The sequence below is a fragment of the Sceloporus occidentalis genome, unplaced genomic scaffold (genome assembly GCF_023333645.1).
Source record: "Sceloporus occidentalis isolate IW3139 unplaced genomic scaffold, rSceOcc1.0.p SCAF_16, whole genome shotgun sequence".
NCBI lineage: Eukaryota > Metazoa > Chordata > Lepidosauria > Squamata > Phrynosomatidae > Sceloporus > Sceloporus occidentalis.
In genome coordinates, this window is record NW_028316996.1 from 16,078,943 (window position 1) to 16,097,103 (window position 18,161).

The 18,161-nt window shown below is 42.0% G+C and overlaps 1 protein-coding gene across 2 annotated transcripts in view; it reads left to right on the forward strand.

The window, feature by feature from the left end:
- The first annotated feature begins 15,867 nt into the window (after positions 1-15,867).
- The window catches only part of LOC149303095 (F-BAR domain only protein 2-like), a 33,502-nt gene continuing 31,208 nt past the window's right edge, over positions 15,868-18,161 (forward strand). For both annotated transcript variants that reach the window (XM_089481689.1, XM_089481690.1), the window contains exons 1-4: positions 15,868-15,953; positions 17,298-17,372; positions 17,463-17,604; positions 17,685-17,837. In XM_089481689.1, the coding sequence (XP_089337815.1) occupies positions 15,901-15,953; positions 17,298-17,372; positions 17,463-17,604; positions 17,685-17,837 (423 nt within the window). In that variant the 5' untranslated portion in view covers positions 15,868-15,900. The remainder of the gene's footprint in view (positions 15,954-17,297; positions 17,373-17,462; positions 17,605-17,684; positions 17,838-18,161) is intronic.

The window sequence follows — 18,161 nt, forward strand, 5'->3', positions numbered from 1 at the left end:
TGTCCACTCCTGCTAAGCCCCTACCCCTTTTGAGTACGTAGCTTTTATAGCCTCCTACCTCCCTTTGAAGACTTCAGTGGATCCCCTCCTTAAAGGGGGCCAGCTCACCCACTTAGAGAAGAAAGAAGGTGTAGAATGGTGCAGGAGGATTTGGGGATCCAGTGCTCCGCAGTGACCCTTACAGGCACTTTGCTTCACACTCACTTCTTAACTTAAAACCAAAGTACTCACACCAAAATCTTTATTTTGGGCGTGGATCTACCGGTACTCACAGATTTGTTTGCTATCAGGCTCGGACTGGATTGGTAAATGCTCAAGCCTTGATCCATACCTTCTTGTATTCAGAATAGCCAAATTTCTGCCCCATGGACGGTTTAAATCCCTGGCTGCATTAGCCTCTACCATTTTTGCAGGGAGGCTGTTCCACTTAAATGCTTCCCAACTGTCTCACACTGCATGGGACAGTCCCAATTTTGCTACTCTATCCCACTGTCCCGTTTTTTTGGGACGGAAGTGGTGCGTGGCAGTATTTGGGGCCGTAATCCTGATTTTATTCTCCTGTGCCTGGGACTCTGAATACTACATACTGCTCGTGTGCAGAATTGTGCGCATGCCCATTAGTGATAACAGGCTGAGTGACCCAAGCTCCGCCCCCTGGTGGCCCCATTGACCGGTATGCACTTATCAGTAAAGGAACACTTCCTGCAATAAACCTAAGCTTCTGACGTTCCGTGTGCATCACCATACCTAGGAACTTGTGGGCTCCGGCTATCTGGAGCCTACCCTCGCGGGACGCAGCCAGGACTGGCCACTGACGTCGGAGGCGGTACCATTGATTTCATGGGGCGTTCCTATCAACATCAGTGGGTGTTCCCGCTGGCATTGCAGGAAAACACCTTCCGTTTAAATGGAAAATGGGCACAGCCCCGAGGATTCAGGTGTTGGCTCTGGAAGCGGCGCTAAATTTATCGTTGTTGTGACTGTCGCGTTTTTATTTTAAACCAGCAGCCCAAATGAGTGAGTGGGACTGTCATGACTCAAACTATTAAGATTTGTATGTGTGTGTATATATATATATATATATATATATATATATATATATATATATATATATACACACATACGCCTTTATTTCACACTGGGAATAGAATGTAAAAAGTGTAATGGTCCCCCAAATGCAAAAACAATGTAATAAGTAAAGGGCAGAAAACTACGCGGGCGGCATTTACAGAGTGAAAAAGAATGAACAAATCTCGGCTCTATTACTGCTTTCGTTTATAGTTTTATATATCCGTGATCAGGGTTTGTCTTGTTAAATAAAGCTTACCAAAAAAAAAAAAAGAAAGAAAGCGAGGAGACGGCCTTTCATGAACGCGCAGGAAGTGTATGCCTATACCTTATCTCAAACGCCCTCCCTTGCCCTTACTGCGCATGCGCAATACCCATTGCAGGAGGGGGAGGAGGTGAGGGACACAGGCGGGATCCGTAGTTCGGAGAAGATCCGTAAGGGGACATTACACCGAGCCGGAAAGCCGGCGAACCAATAGTCACCTTGGCGAATACAGTGTGGAACCCTGTTCCCCTTTTTTCACTGATACCATGGTCATGGCGTATTTCCTGGAGAGTTTCTGGGTGAGCTGTGCTTCCTTACTTGCTTCCTGGCCGGTGTCCGGCCTCCTTTTCCTCCCTACCTTCAGGGCACCAACTGGGAACTGCATAGGGGCTGTGGCTGTACAGTGCGGTGTTGGGACCGAGGCTGTTGTACATTTGTGTATAATATACGGGTAGCGCCATATGTGTCTGTAGACATTAGAAGTGCCTGAGCTGTCCTTATGTCTCCCGGTCACAGTGTGGAGTTATACTGAAACATAGAATTTAACTCCAATTTTCCTGATGTAAAAACAATGATCAGTCCTTGATCTAGGCTTAGGTTCAGGAAAGCATTATGCCTTTTACATGTATGTTTAAATTCCCTTACTGTCAGCCTCTACCACTTCTGATGGGACACTGATCCACTTATCTACAACCCTTTCTGTAAATTAAGACTTCCTACGTAACATCTAAGCCTCTGATTATGTATGTGATCAAATGTGACCGGGATGTGCATTTGTGCATGTCACTGACATAATATTATACAAGGCAGGGATAGTATTTACGTGGCATACATGGTTTCATTTTATTCTATATACACATGTGTCGCCATAGTAGGTAACGTGTGTCTGAACAGGGACTATACATTCTTAAACATTACTCAACTTCTTAGTTTGAGACATTTAACTTTCTGATAAATACCTTGTTTAATTATGGGGTAATCATTAGCGGTTTGGAGAATTTCTCTTTAATTGATGTTTGATTTCAATGCAGACAAAATCTGTTGTCAAATTGTAAGATGTCTGAGATGACAAGATCCCCGGCGCTTCGGATCCTAATGCTTTTCCTTATGTTAGAAAATGTCGCTTTGCTTGTTAAAAATTCCTGCTGACTCGTACAATTACTTTACTACAATCACGCATTACATACATTGTTACTCCTGTAAAGTGTTCCATGGATTATTATAACGTGCTGTCCTTTGGAATCCGGGTGATTACGTTGTTGCATACATAATGCTGATTTTGTTACGCTGTAATTATATTTTATTATGGAATTAGCGGTTGGAAGCATGTACAGAAAAGCAACGTGAATTAGCAGGCGCCGGGTGAACATGATGGATTATTGTATATCCACACGTGTATCCAGCTGTGGAAAGACTGTAGGGTTGTTGTTGTAGGGAAGGGCATTTTAGCTCACAGATCTAACTGTATTTTTAGCTGGCCCAGCTATTTATTCGCAGTAGAATGGCTAAGCTGGCCCTGTAATGTGCATAGTTTAAGGTGGATGAACATGTATTTTCTTTGTGCAGATACCTGATCTCCATGATTTCTGTTGACGTAGAGCTTAAATATTCAGCTTCCGTGAACCGTTTCAAGCCTATGGTTTACTGAGTAAAGCCGAATATATTGCTAAGCCTTACCAGCCCACCGTGTTAAATGTTTTCTAGTTCACACGTGAAGTATCGCAGTTACCTGTGCATCCCCATTAGTCTGCCACATTTTATTTCGGATCACGGGATAGTGAGCCGGTGGAAATGTCTCGCCCCTCCTGTGATGTTCGCAGGAAAAGGATCATGGGAATTGTAGTTAATAGACAATGTTACCTGTTGGCTCAACAGGTTGGGCATAAAATCTTTTATTTATCAGGATCCTTGAAACAGGAGCCCTGGTTTTGGTTTCAACCTTTTCACTATGTGTTACGAAGGGCAAGTTTCTCCACTATGTAGGGCTGAGCTTGTCTTGCATAATGTATAACGTATAACATAATGTGTAGAGAGACTGAGAAAGTCTTCCTGACTTCACTATACATGATGCAGGGCAAGCCAAGCTCTTTCTGCTGCAGTAGCTCCCTGGCATTGGACCTTTGCAATGTGTAGTGAAGTCAGGGAGTCGAATTTGTGACTCTCCCGGTTCAGAATAAACCACGTGTCCGTGTGCCGACATGGTACAGTTCGCTAGCCGCATTAATAGCCAGGAAAAGGGGCAAAATTCTTTATATAGAACTTATATTCAGCTTTGGAGCAAGTAGTTGAAATATGTGTTTGTTTTGTGTAATTGGAGCTGTTTGTGGCTTAGAGCGGACAATGTGTAGTACTGATGTTTCACATGTACGTGCAGCGTGTTCTTAGTATGTCACGTCCACGGTTCGCTTTTTCATGTGACTGTTGGTACGCATTTCATTTGTTGCTGCCAAACACTGCATTTGTTCTTCCTATCCCCGATCAGCTTGGATCTGTTCAGTAAATACAGCTTTGCTGGGCCACGCACATTCGGCATTGGCTTTCTCATCTCTATGACGAGGTTGCCCAGATGGTATTGTGGAACTGTCTGGCTCGGAATTTGCAATGATCTACAAATGAATAAAGGAATGTAAGAGTAAAAGCAGTCGAGGTAGTAAGTGCGCTGCATTAGTGCTGGGCTTGTAAGAGTTCACCCTGCTGTTATGGAAGCTGGAGAGGAATAACATCTGGTACACTAGGCAGCCCTCTTACCCAACAGCTCGCGTACAAATCATAGACCTGCCTCGGTGACCCAGTTTCTGTGCCTGCCCAGCCCGGCTTCCGTGCAATGTGGCTACTTCCCTGTATTTGATGACTCGGACATGTTTTATGAACTGGGCTCATCTGACACGCAGTGGATTATGTTGTTGAGCGCCGCTGTGTTGGTCAGATGCCTCCATTAATACAGGGCACTTTAAACCCAAGCAGCATGGCAATGTGCCTGTTTGTAATCTGTTATAAAGGAATTATCGTGCAGAAATAAGACCGATACAGAGCAGTAGTTCTAACAAGTTGAGCCTCTTCTGCATGCAGTTCTGCGTAATATGGTGTTTCAGGCTTCTGCATTCTAGCCATTCATTTATCTCGGCCCGGGTTCTGGGAATGCTGGCCTACGTCGCTATACACCGCACATGTGCGGAGGATTCTTTCCATGGGCTTTTCCCTTTTAAGCTTCGATGTTCTCTGATTTCTATGTATCGTTCGTACATTTTTACCGGTTTTTGGTTAGGCTTGCTTGATACGACTGGTATTGTGTATATATCTAATCATATCTAATCATATATTAAATACATTTTTACTTTAATTGGGTGATTCCTAGGAATTTAGATTTTTTTTTTTCTTCTTCTTCAATCCTAAACAAAAATATTTGACATTTAATGTGGAAGCGCATTGCCTCCGCAGAATGCACGTCCAAAGTATACGCTCGCTCTCTCGCAGCCTCTTTCAGGTCTTAAACCTGCATAACATATAAACATTATGTTATTATTTATTTGCGCATACATACCTCTAATGCGTCCCAGTGCTTTCTCCCATAGCTGTCGAAATATACTTGGGATCCGTCCGTTCTTCTGTGAACTGCATTCGGCGACCAAATGATTAAACTTCCTTGGCTTTGTAGAAAGAGAGCAAAACTAGCAAGAGCCTGAGGGGCACAACGACTTTATATTTAAAGGGCAGCCTTTTTTTGTGTATTTACTAAATCATGAGATAAGCTGAAATCCGCTTTTCACTTTGTCCTTTGTATGTTTTTCTTAAATAAATTGCCGCTTCTAATATTAAACTTCCTCATATTTTTTAGTGTGGTCAACACATTGCAAAACCTAACCGTGATTGTATGCAATTCTTTTAAGCTGAATCGCTAGCAGGATGTAAAAATTGTTACTTCCTCGCATAATGGCTTTACCAAAGAAAAAAGCAAAATATCCTCTGGTGGCTGTTCCTTGTCAATTACCCCGCTCACTCCTATAGATAAAGCTAATCCTTTGTTTCAGCTGCAAGTACAAAAGGATAGTGTTCGTTTGCCCGACCCTAAGAAATGTCTATTTGCTTTTGACTCCTGTTTAAACCCCCCCCCCCCCCCGGTGTTTTTGAAGACCTGGGTGGCTTTCGGCTGTTAATAGACTTAACATGCTGACGTAAACCAAAATAACCATGGATGCTACACGCCGTTCTCCTTTTCGGACGGCTAGGCGCCCTTATGCAGAATCACTTATTGGTTACATGCTTTCGATGAAGTATTTTGCGTTTTCGTGAAGCTCTGTCTGCTCGCACAGCCAGTGTGTTGGTTGGGAATCAGAAATACCGTATTTGCTCGATTATAAGACGACCCCCCAAAATCTGAATATTAACTTAGGAAAAAAGAAAAAGCCTGAATATAAGACGACCCTAAAGGAAAAAAGTTTTACCAGTAAATGTTAATTCATGTAAACTATTTTTTTTAATAAAAGCTATGATTGAGAAAAATATTTTTTTTGTTTTTATTTCTTGTATTTTCCAGCCTGTCCCCCAGTTACGCACATCTGCCCCCAGGCTTGCCACACCAATATGGCACTGTGGCCCATGATATGCCTTTTAACCCTCTATATGCCACTGTGCCCCATGGTATGCCTTTTGACCCCCTATATGCCACTCTGCCTCCAGAAATGCCTTATACCCCTATATCCCATTCTGGCATTTAGGGGGTTAAAATGCATATTATGGGGCAGAGTGGCATATAGGGAGGTATAAGGCATTTCAGGAGGCAGAGTGGCATTAAGGGAGTTAAAAGGCATTGTATAGAGCACTCTGCCTCCAGAAATGCCTTATACCCCTATATGCCACTCTGGCATTTAGGGGGTTAAAAGGCATATTATGGGGCAGAGTGGCATATAGGGAGGTATAAGGCATTTCAGGAGGCAGAGTGCTCTATTAAATGCCCCCTTAACGCCACTCCAGAAATGCCCTATGCCCCCATTTAACTAACACACACACACACACACTCTCTCCCCCCCCCCCTCCCCTCTCCTCTCTCCCCTCTCTCCCCTCTCAGCCCTCTCTTACCGGTGCTTCCAGCCGGGGCAGCGGGTTGACGTCGCCTTCTGCTGCAGCCGGAAGGAGGTGGAGTTGGCAGCGGGGGTTTGTATGCGTCCGTCGCGTATACTTTCCCCGGCTGTCAGAGATCAGAGATCTCTGACAGTCGGGGAAGGTCTACGCGACGGACGCAGACAACCCCCGCTGCTAGCCACACCTCCTTCCGGCTGCAGCGGACGTTGTCTACGCGGATCGCGTAGACGTCAACCCGCTGCCCCGGCAATACAGCAGGAAGCACCGGTAAGTGTGTATGATGGGGGGGGGGGGGGTGAGACAGGAGGATCCAGGTCCCCTGCAGCGGTGCGGGGGATCTGGATCTTAGTCTCCTAATCAGACTCTATTTGAGGTCTGATTAGAAGACGACCCCGATTAGAAGACGAGGGGTATTTTTCAGAGCATTTGCTCTGAAAAAAACCTCGTCTTATAATCGAGCAAATACGGTAGCTGCAGATCAATACAAATAAGAGCAAGATGACTGATTCCAAGAGACGATCCGTAAGAGTTGAGCTGTTCTGTAACCTGCTTTCAGGTATGTTGTAATGTACAGTGATGCTTAGACTTCACTTTTAGTGAAACGTGAAGAATATCCTCACTGGCGCAACTTCCTTTGGTCCAAAAATCAAATAAAGAAACCTAATCATAATCTAAGTTTAACAAGAAATAGGATTTCCTACAATCTACTGTTTTGTGCTATTTTCATATTTCGAGATCCTCTCCAACCATTGGTCCCACGCTTACTTGCTATTTCCCACTTTCCAATATGACCATCTTGTCCCCGTTGACCACAGTCTGATAAATGGAGAAATTCTGATTTCACGCTTTACCTTAGTATATCAAGAGCCAGGTGAAGAGATCTCAGGTAAAGATCCTTCTACAATACTGCCAAAAAGGTGGAAGCACAGAGCTGGTAGTCATGGCAGTAATGTGATATATAATATAATTAGAATGGGTGTCCATACAGTGTCTGAAAAGTTGTGGCCTCCTTTGAACTGTAGGAACATAGGCTATTTTACTGTCCTAGGATAACAGAGCTTTCTCATTCATGGATGTCTCTTGCCTTTGCAAACCAAAGCCAGTGGCTACTTATTTTATACAGGGCTACAGATCTTTTCAGCTATTTAAGATGCTAAATAGAAAGGAATTAATGGCTGTGTATATAACACTGTATCAGAATATATATTTTGTGTATAATAGGACCATGTGGTTTAACAATGCTTAGCAAAGTGGTCCTTTTTATGTTTTCTTGTTGTCTTGCTTGTGTATTCAGTTTGTAATACAAGCGGCTGCCATGGCAACCTACGTGAGGACTGTCGTCATAATCTATTTAGAGCCACTTTGGCAAATTCAGGTGAAAATTCCCATTGACGTCTACAGGGATTCATGCCAGCGGGTTTGCAGCTTCTCCTTATGCAAACAGTGTTGTATATTAGTAATTTTTAGCGGGTTTTTGTTTTGTTCAAAAACATTTTATTTTTTTTATATATATATTTTTTTTTACTTCTATCCAGCAATAGATGCAATAATGAGGACCTACATAATGAGTTTTGTTAAATTACCTGAAATGACACTTAATGTGTGAAGAGGATCCAGAAGTCTTTTGTGTGGCCAGAATATGTGAGCGCCGTGGCCAGTGCGAATCCAGATGTATTCGGACAGCCATGCAGAGGAAGCTGGGTTTGTGACCAGCAGGGAAGGATGTGCTTTGACCCATGAAGTAGCTGAGTCTGCTATATATTTGCTTATAACCACAAGCAGTCCCCTTATCTCTGGACCCACTGATTTGGCTAACAGGCTTTTACTGTCGATTGAACACTCAAGTGCCTTGTAAACGGTTGGCATATATATCTATATATATATATATATATATATATATATATATATATATATATAGTATATATATCTATATAATATATATATCTATATCCTATAGATATAATCTCGCTATAAGGACAAAAGTACAAGGACTTTAATGGCATCCCATTCTACATGCATAGACATTAATATGAAGTTGGTCCTGTGTTGCAGCTGTAACTCCTTCCACTCTTCTGGGAAGGATTTCCACAAGATTTTGTAGCATTTCTGTGGGATTTTTTGCATCCCTCCAGTAGAGCATTTATGAGGTCAGGCAGTGATGTTGGATGAGAAGGCCTGGCTTGCAAACTCTACTCCAGTTCATCCCAAAGGTGTTCGAAGGGGTTGACCTTGCTTTGTGCACTGGGGCACATTTGCGTCCTCTTCAGCATACCAAGACATGTTGGTAGGCCCTCTTCCATTCCAGCATGATTGTGCCCCAATGCACAAAGCAAGGTACAGGCAGACGTGGTTGGATGAGTTTGGTGTGGAAGTCCAGAAGACTATAAGGAAGTTGCTCTCTGTGGCTTCTCAGTATGCATCGATATACCCTTGGTACATCAGTGAAGACTATAAGTGATGGGAACACTCAGTGGTACTTTCCTGTTTTGACAGAAACCCTGAAAATTTGGGTCAATATATGTATACATGAGAAAATGGTATTCATAGTATTTTTGTGAATAAACAATGCTGGCAATACATTTTGTCATCTGGACTTGGATGAATTTCTAGGCAGTGGGGTACATTTTGGTGTAAAAGGGTTAATATGTGGAATCTACAATCACAGTGTGTTTTCAATCACTTTGAAATAAAACTTCTATTCATGGGAGGGAGGTTCTCTTTCCATTTCCTGTTGATACTTTTGTGAAATGCTTTTTGCTGATAATTTATTTCCATCCCTTATCAGTGACAGAGCACCTAATATGTATAATTCATGGGATATATATTCCCTACAGCTTTATATGCGTGACAGTCCCTGGTTTTTCGAAACGTACTTGACGTACAGGCTAAAGAATATGCAAGAAATGTGCAACCTGGTTCCTTTACTCACAGAAACTTCACAATACCATAAACATGTGGATTTGTTTTTCCTTTTACCGTAGCACAATAGATGAAGGACTGGCTACTGTTCTGTGTTGTGTCTTACTAACATGCACGGAGTGGGGTGTTGCAAGTGGCCGATAGAGCAACTTAACTTTACCTGCCGACCCCCCCCCCCCGCCAGAAGTTGCCAGCCCTCCCCTGCTGATGTGGAAAGACCCTCGGGACCCTCCTCACCCTATCTAGTGAATTTATTAAACAAATCTTTGATTCACTGCCCCTGTGTCGGTGAGATGGCACTAATGTCTGTGAATGTGAAAGGTTGCTCCATTGCCTTGTGTGCTTGCGTTCTAGTAGGACTGAATTCTAACAGCGCCTTGTTTCTCCATCAGTATTGACACGTGAAACAATAGGTGCAAAGAGTCGGGTCTTTAACAGTGTGTATAGTGTCTGTGGCGGCAGGGGTGAGGTTAGGGTTAACGGCTCCTGGGACCAGTATTTCTTTGACACCCCCCAAACCTGGGCTCTGCTACTAACATAATACACTAACATACTCGCTATGACACCATATGCTTATACCAACACACGCACACGCTGCAATGTCAGACTAGGAGAGATGAGAAACAGAGGGAGAGGAGCAGAAGGTGAGAGGAAGGGAGTGTGTGTGTGTGTGTGTGTGTGTATGACGTTGCGCATGCTCGAACGTCATACATATACATACTCACTTTCTATCACCTTCTGCTCCTCTCCCTCTGTTTCTCATCTCTCCTAGTCTCCCCTCCTTCTCCTCTCTTGTCTACAGTAGCGATCTCCCTTTTACCTCACGCACAGAACCTTAATCTTTAATGCAATTTACCGGGCACCTCGGTTACTGGATTGCCCCGGGGGCCGTGCACCGGACTTGGCGCGCCCCGGGGGCCGTGCACCGGACTTGGCGCGCCCTGTTGTGTCATATTCCTTACCAAGAATGGGGGTCCTGCTAAGGAGAGTTTTTAATAATGAGAAAAAGCACACCTTTTCCCTTTACACCGTATACTGTGAATACTTGTTCTAGAAGCTTTGTATTTACGTTTGCTTAATCATCCGCTTGCAGGCTAAATTACAGATGCAGTGTAGTAGATAAACTGCTTCTAACACCAGTGTGTGAGATACATGTAGATGAATGAAAAGTTTGGTCGCTATAGGATAGAAGCTGCCTGTTGTTGTTTTTTTATTACAGTCTGAATATTTTATTATTTTGATATGATGCTGTTAGCCTAGCTAGCTCTATACAAACAGCCTACTAGTGCTTTACCCACTGAAAGGATTATTCTTTATATATATTGTGACATTCATGTAAGATTGGTGGTGGAAGGGAGGTATGTTTCTCCTAGATTCCTTTCCTATGTGAAGTAACACCTGAGTCTTCCACCTGCTAGGTGATTAATGTAGGTGAATGAGAGGATGGATATAAAAGGGAAGCCAGGAGGGCAGGTAGCTCTCTGGCTGAGGACACAGAAAGCCTGTCTGTGGGAGAGACATGTGAGTAAAGTGAGTAAAGGTTGCTGGACGTATTGTGTAAGTTGGCAGAGAGAAGCTCTCCAGCTGGTAGTGAGGGACACCCTTTGTATAGTAAGTGCCGGACAGGCAAGGTATTTCTTTTGTTGCTGTGTTGTTATATTTCTTTTGTCTTTGCAACCTTTCCAATAAACCTGACCCTGTGTCAGATTGCACGAACTTACTGCTGTTTGCCTGGTTTCACTGAAGACGGGCACTTGTCCCTTGACCCCAGCGAGGGCCGATCCAAGACCTATCTCACAATATATATAATATATAAAGCCTGCGCTCTCCCCTTCTAGAAAAGTCCCATATTTTCAGCTGTGCCTTTAGAGGAAAAGTCCCCCAGTCTTGAACCAAAACAACCAGGAATATGTTTGTGGCCTTGTCGGTGAGGTGTGGTCGGTATCTCTCTATATCAGGAGTGTACACCCAGCCCAGTAATTCTGTGTACCCCATTCTTCAATGAGTCCTATTCTCAAACTGGGGTTTCAAAAATACATTGTGAGGCTCAACTCCAGGCCTCAAGGACCAAACTGTTCTTAATAAACTTCAGGCAAAGGGGTCCAAAGGAAGTTACAGCACCATTCCCTGTGGTATATACATAAAGTTGGCCATATATGTATTGCTTGTATTAATCTGTAAACAGTTATGTATGTTTATTGTGTACATAACTGTAAAATGTAGGCCTTAAGCAATGGTTTCAGTCTTTCAAGATATATCTACTAACCAAGTGACAGTGTGGTAGTACTTGGTCTCATGTCCTTTTACTTCAACCTGCTAACACACACTATATGGACAAAAGTATTGGGACACCTGATTATCATACATGTATGACCTTGCTGAACATCCCATTCCAAAACCATTAGTGTGAAGTTGTCCTCTCCCTGTTTCAGCTATAACAGTCACCACTCATTTAGGAAGGCTTCTGTGGGAATTTGTGCCCATTCAGCCAAGGGAGCATTTGTGAGGTCAAGCATTGGTGTTAGATGATAAGGCCTGGTTCAAAGTCATCCTTCCAATTCATCCCAATGGTTTTCAGTGGGGTAACGTTCAGGATTCTATCCGGGCTACTCAAATTCCTCCACGCCAAGCTTATCAAACCATGTCTTTATGGAGCTTGTTTTGTGCACTGAGGCACAGTCACGCTGGAACAAGAAAGCACAAAACTGGTGCCACAAAGTTGGAAACATACAATTGTCTATAATGTCTTTGTATGCTGTGGCATTAAGATTACCATTCAACAGAACTAAGAGGCCTGAACCCTGAAGAACAGCCCCAGACCATTAGCTCTTGTCCACCAAGCTTTACGGTGGGCACTATGCCTTCGGGTAGGTAGTGTTCTGGCATCTCCCAAACCCAGATTCCTCCATCAGACCATCAGAAAGTGAGATGCTATTTGTCAACGCAGAAAACTAGTTTCCCCTGCTCCAGAGACACCACTCCAGCCACAGCTTGCCGTTGTACATTGTGTGAAGCTGCTCGGCCATGGAAAACCATTTCGTGAAGCTCCTGACATGTGCTGATGTTGCTTCCAGAGGCAGTTTAGAATTCTGTAGTGCAGAGAACATGCAGTTTTTAACACACTCAGCAGCCCCTCAAACTTTTGTTATTCCTAGAGGCTTCCCCTTCACAATAAAAGCATTTACAGCGGGCCAGAGCATACATTTCAAAAACTGACTTGTGGCCAAGGTGGCATCCTATGACAGAGCCACGTTCCAAGTGACTGAACTTCAATACGACCTATTCTACTGCCGGTTTTTGTCTATAGAGATGGCTGTCCATGTGCTTGATTTTACACAGCTGTTGGCAATGGATGTGGCTGAAATATATGATATATATATAAAAAATATATATATAATATATATAAAGAGTTCTCAATCTGCGCGATCATTCTTCCTTATTGTTAGATGATTGGCTCGGCAGCCTTTATAAGGGTGGATGAGGAGACCGGGAAATAGGTCATACTGTTTTTGGCAGGTGCTGCCACAGATCTCAAGTTTCATTATGCAGACTTATAGATTCTTATTTTAAGTACTTTTCCTCAGTACGGTGATCACACTAACATGAGAAAATGCCGTTCAGAGGTTAAGTTGTGGACAGCTTGGCCCCCAGGCAGATTTTGCACCGAGCAGAAATGTCAAATACCAGTCTGAGCCACAACAGGACGGACTCGGATCAGCGGGGATAGCGTCGTGTTTTCTCGTATGAAAGCAAATGTACCCCATAGGAAAAAAAAAGCTTCTTGCAAAGTATTCCTGTCCTACATGTAAGTGGTTAAGCTGACGCGGCGTAATCATTCCTGCATTTCTTATTATAATGTAAATGAAGTTTAGTTATTTTAACACGTATGATTTATATGATCACGCGTTCCTTGTCGCACTAAGCAGGTTGCTTTCTCACACGCGTTCTATTTTTCTATTCCCTGCTGGCTTTGGCAGGGTTTCCTCGACAGCTGTGCCTGCCTGCTTATGGAGAAGCTTGCGCATGGCAAGTGTGACCCGTGAGACACCTTGGCAGTGATAATCTTAGAAGGGAAAAGAATCTCTGCCTTCCATGAATGCTTGGTCCCTGGGGAAGCTAGAGAGACATACCTAGCCGTCTTGTTTTTATTATGACATATTATGTTCTTGTAGACTAAATTAAACTTGGGGGAACCCCTTAAAAATATACACCAAGCCATTCCTTGTTTCGCACTCTCTGCTTTATAGTTTTGCTGCTGTTTATTATTACCCCGTTATTTTACTAACTTTTTAGGGGAAACAATATGTTTTTATTTATTTTGCGCCTCCTAACAGACTCATGCCCCCTGTGGAAGCAGTTTGTGACGCCGGTAATTGTCAGAGAGATCCCACAACAGGCTCCTTGATACTAATCAGTTGAGATTTATTCTGCAAATGATTAAAACAAATAAAACTCCACTTATCTCAGTTGGACTACATACCGTTCATTTGAATGACACCGATTACCAGTTTGGATATGAACGCTGATTCTGTTAGTAAATACATGTTTTCACAAATGACGCAGTTGATACGTTTTATTCATGTGGAAAAAGAGTGTTAGAAAATGAGTGCTGTGCTATGGAGAAATTGTTTCCAGGAATTCTACAAATAATTAATAAGTAACCCCAGAGTGAGCCATTAAAGGCACCGTCTAATCCCTGTGCGTATAGCTTGGCTGCACATTGGAGTCGGTGCCATTCAGTGCATTTTAAGGCATGTTGACTCATGCTCGTAACTGACGGCCACTCGACCTCAATGGTTTCAAACTGATAAATGGAAGCTTGCTGTAAACCAGGGCTCTGCAAATCTCAGGCACCGGGTTGCCATGACGCCTAGAAATCACTTTCTGGCGCATGGGCCGTATGTCTGGTATTGGTTATAAGGACTGGCTATAGGGGGAAGCTGAGGCAGGTGCTGTGGGGGCATGGCCCCCAGGCACCTGTGTTACGTTCCCCCGAGAGGCAGCGGTGGACAGCTTGCATGCAGTGCAAACAGGTTTAAGGAAGTAAGAAGGAGAGGCGTTAGTGTGTGTGCGTGCGTGTATAGTGTCAGTCAGTGTGTTTGTAAATATGTGTGTGTGTATACACTGTAGTGTTAGTCCCCCTGTGTGAATGGCTATGTATGATGCCAGTTAGTGTGTTGGTGTATGTTTGGTGGTGTAGTGTTAATGTGTGTGAGCTTAAAGTGTTGTGTGAGTGTATGTCGATGTATCTATCAATTAATTTAGTAACAATATTTACAGATAATCTAATGTGTTGATTTATCAGTTTATTAATGTATTGATCAATACTTGAACTTTTCTTTTTATGTATGTTTTGTGAGATCTTTGTTATCTTTAGAATGAGATGTATCTCTTAATTATGATACATAGATATTTTAAGGGAACATATGATGGGGGGAGCATCACCATAGAAAGGAGAGATCTTTAGAAGATCTATAACCAAAACGTTAAGTAGATGAAAATAAAAAAGGTGAATGGGGAAGGAAAAACTGTCTCCTGCGTTATTTTGGTTCGATCCTAAAGCCAAAACCAATTTGTTGACCTCTGCTGTAAAATGCTCCAGCAAGTATTCAGAAGACGCACAAAAAAACCTGACATTTTATTCCCACTTTTTTACCAGTATCCGGTCAATTAAATATACCCCCCCCCCATTATCTCGCGTGATTACGGCTTCTAACCTTATTTTACTAATTCCCCCTCTTTGTAAAACAGGATCCTATAAAACCATCTAACTGCAAGACACTCTGGGGGGGGGAAACTATCCGATGCTTTAGTACTCTAATTATGGAGCACTCTTCCTTACTGACTTTAGTCAATACCCTGGTTGATGAGTTATTCACCATGAGCTCATATCGATGCAGGTTTTAGTGGGCCGTTCCTCTGGTCTGTCAGTCTTTAATATAATCTGAAAGACACAATTAACAGGGGGTTTAAAATTGAATATATATGTATGTATATTTTGCTAACTTTTAATGCAGAGAAAGGTATCAGCCTGGTCCCATTTCTAAAATTCTGATATCTTGGTGGTGATGTTTTTTTTCTATATCTGATGTCATATCGCCTAAATTATAAAATCACATCCAGATTTCTTTGACGTAGCTCCCGTGACCTCGTTCTGGCTCGTGAGTTCTATGCAGATTTGACCTACTCCTGGTATAAAGTGTTTCTCTATGAATGGGCTATTCACAAAAGTAGAGGTTTGCCTTTCAACTTGCATAATAAATTATGAACTTTCCGTTAAACCCCCCAAGTGTTACTAAGTGTTATGTAAATGGTAAGGCATTTTGGGTTGTGTGGATGGGGTCTGGTGCTAGAAGCCCTGGCTATTGTTTATAGGAGGGTCCATGTGAAGCTCTCTACCCACTCCTGTTCATCGAAAGGTAAAAGGTCCTTTAGGATCCGTCCCGGGTTCCTATACCTGTGTTTCAGATATGAGATTTGCGTGCGTTGTTAGGATTATATAATTGTCTCTAATCCTTTTACTTTCATAGGGGGAAAAGAACAATGGGTTTGATGTGCTATATCACAACATGAAGCATGGGCAGATCTCAACAAAAGAATTGTCTGAGTTCATAAGAGAGAGGTATGTTTTCATTTTTCTTTCCCCGGTTGGGACAAGACATCATATTACCAACATCAAAGACTATTGGTTTGCACCTATATTTATAATTATTGCATGGAATATTTTTTTTTACATCCAACCATAGGAGTAATGGTATAGCCTTAATTTAGCTTTGATATGTTGAATATTGTTGAAAATGGAATTGGCTAAAAGATTTAAAAAAATAAAAAATGTTCCCTTGTCCTGTATATGATGAACGCGTTGTTTGCCCGGAGAGGTTCGTGTCAGCCTCTTGTGCTTCTCCGTTGGGGCCGAGTACAGCTCCAGCTTTGTAACACCAGCTGTATCTTGTTTGTTTCTCTCAAGCTGAATTGTTGGCAGGATACATGATTGCATGACTGTCCTCTTCTATTGTAATATTTAACCCCTGCATAGTTTAACTTTTTGGTATAGAGGGCACCATATACAGGATTTAATATGTTGAACGCTTAATTTAATAGGCAGTTGTTGAGCAACGAGCGTAAATGTTTTACATAGGTTAGATGAAGGTCTTTGCCAAATCAGTTTTATTTGGGTGTAGCCATGTAAAACCTATAGTTTAGTTAGCTGTGTCACTCCGACGTAATCCACACGTTCACGTGTTCTTGTTGCCGGTGTCATCAGATGCATTACAGTTTTTGTTAGGTAGGGTTCTATGGAACAATATCTATGGATTGACCTATCATTTATAATGAAAAATATAAACCAACAAATATATAATAGTTAAAAATGAGTTTTTTAGTTGTAGCTTTTTATTGTTCTTTTTAACTTGCTGACCATAACCCACATCAAGCAGAAACTCCACCGATCTCCATCAAATGCTGTAATCTGAACAGATCATGTTATATTCAGTGGAACTGTATATGGGATAGGATATTTTCCCCCTAAAATCAACCCCCCATTAATTAGCCCCTTAATCCCCATTTCCCCCAAACTAACTTAAACAATAAAAGAAAACCATACAGAGAGTGAGATTTGACACAACGCTTAACGTTGGCTCTGTAGTGTAGTTATTTGACAGATGTATTTACATCTACGTATGTGAATGTACTCAAATGACTACTACATCGCTTTAAATATTTCTTAAATAACTTTTACAATAATACATTTGCATCTATATTACATTTAGTGATGGGGTAGACCATCAGGAGAGAGTTCAGATGTTGAACCATCGATATCTCATGAACCTGAGCATTCACTTTGATTGAAATCTTGTAAACTGGGTCCACTATTCTTCTTTTGCTTGTAATTTTAGCTCATCTTGTTTTTTTACAGGTGTTAACATTTAATCGTTTTTTTATTTATTTATTTATTTTACTTTTTTAGGTCAACAATTGAAGAGGCATATTCTCGCTCAATGACCAAACTTGCCAAGTCTGCAAGCAATTATACACCGCTTGGGTGGGTTTCCATGTTTTTAGTAATTTACCGCCTTACTTCACTTTAGAAAGGAAGTGCTAATAATAAAAAGTCATATTATAAATTTTGCAGGACATTTGGACCGGTCTGGGATATATTTAAAACATCTACAGAAAAATTGGCCGTGTGTCACCTCGACCTTGTGAGAAAGCTACAGGAGCTCATGAAAGAGATTCAAAAGTATGGAGATGAACAAATTAAAACACACAAAAAGGTTTGTTGTTGCGAATATGCATTATTTTTATTTTATAATTTAAACTTAATAAACTGACAATATATTTTCGAACTTTTCAGACAAAAGAGGAAGTATCAGGAACCCTGGAGGCCGTGCAAAATATCCAGAGCATTACTCAAGCCCTCCAGAAATCCAAGGAGACTTATAATATTAAATGTGTGGAGCAAGAGAGGCTAAAAAAGGAGGGAGCCGCACAGAAAGAGATAGAAAAGGTAACTTGGCCAGTTCCGTATGTTTTAATAACAATGAGCGGCATATAATCACTCCAGCTATAAATACCGTATTTGCTCGATTATAAGACGAGGTTTTTTCCAGAGCAAATGCTCTGAAAAATACCCCTCGTCTTATAATTGAGGTCGTCTTCTAATCAGACCTCATTCTGCTGGGGCCAGGCTGCTTAACGTTTTTCCTATAGGGTAGTCTTATATTTAGGCTTTTTGTTTTGTTCCTAAATTAATATTTAGATTTTGGGGGGTCGTCTTATAATCGAGCAAATACGGTAATGGTAATATCCGTTAGTGCTTTCTTCTAATGGT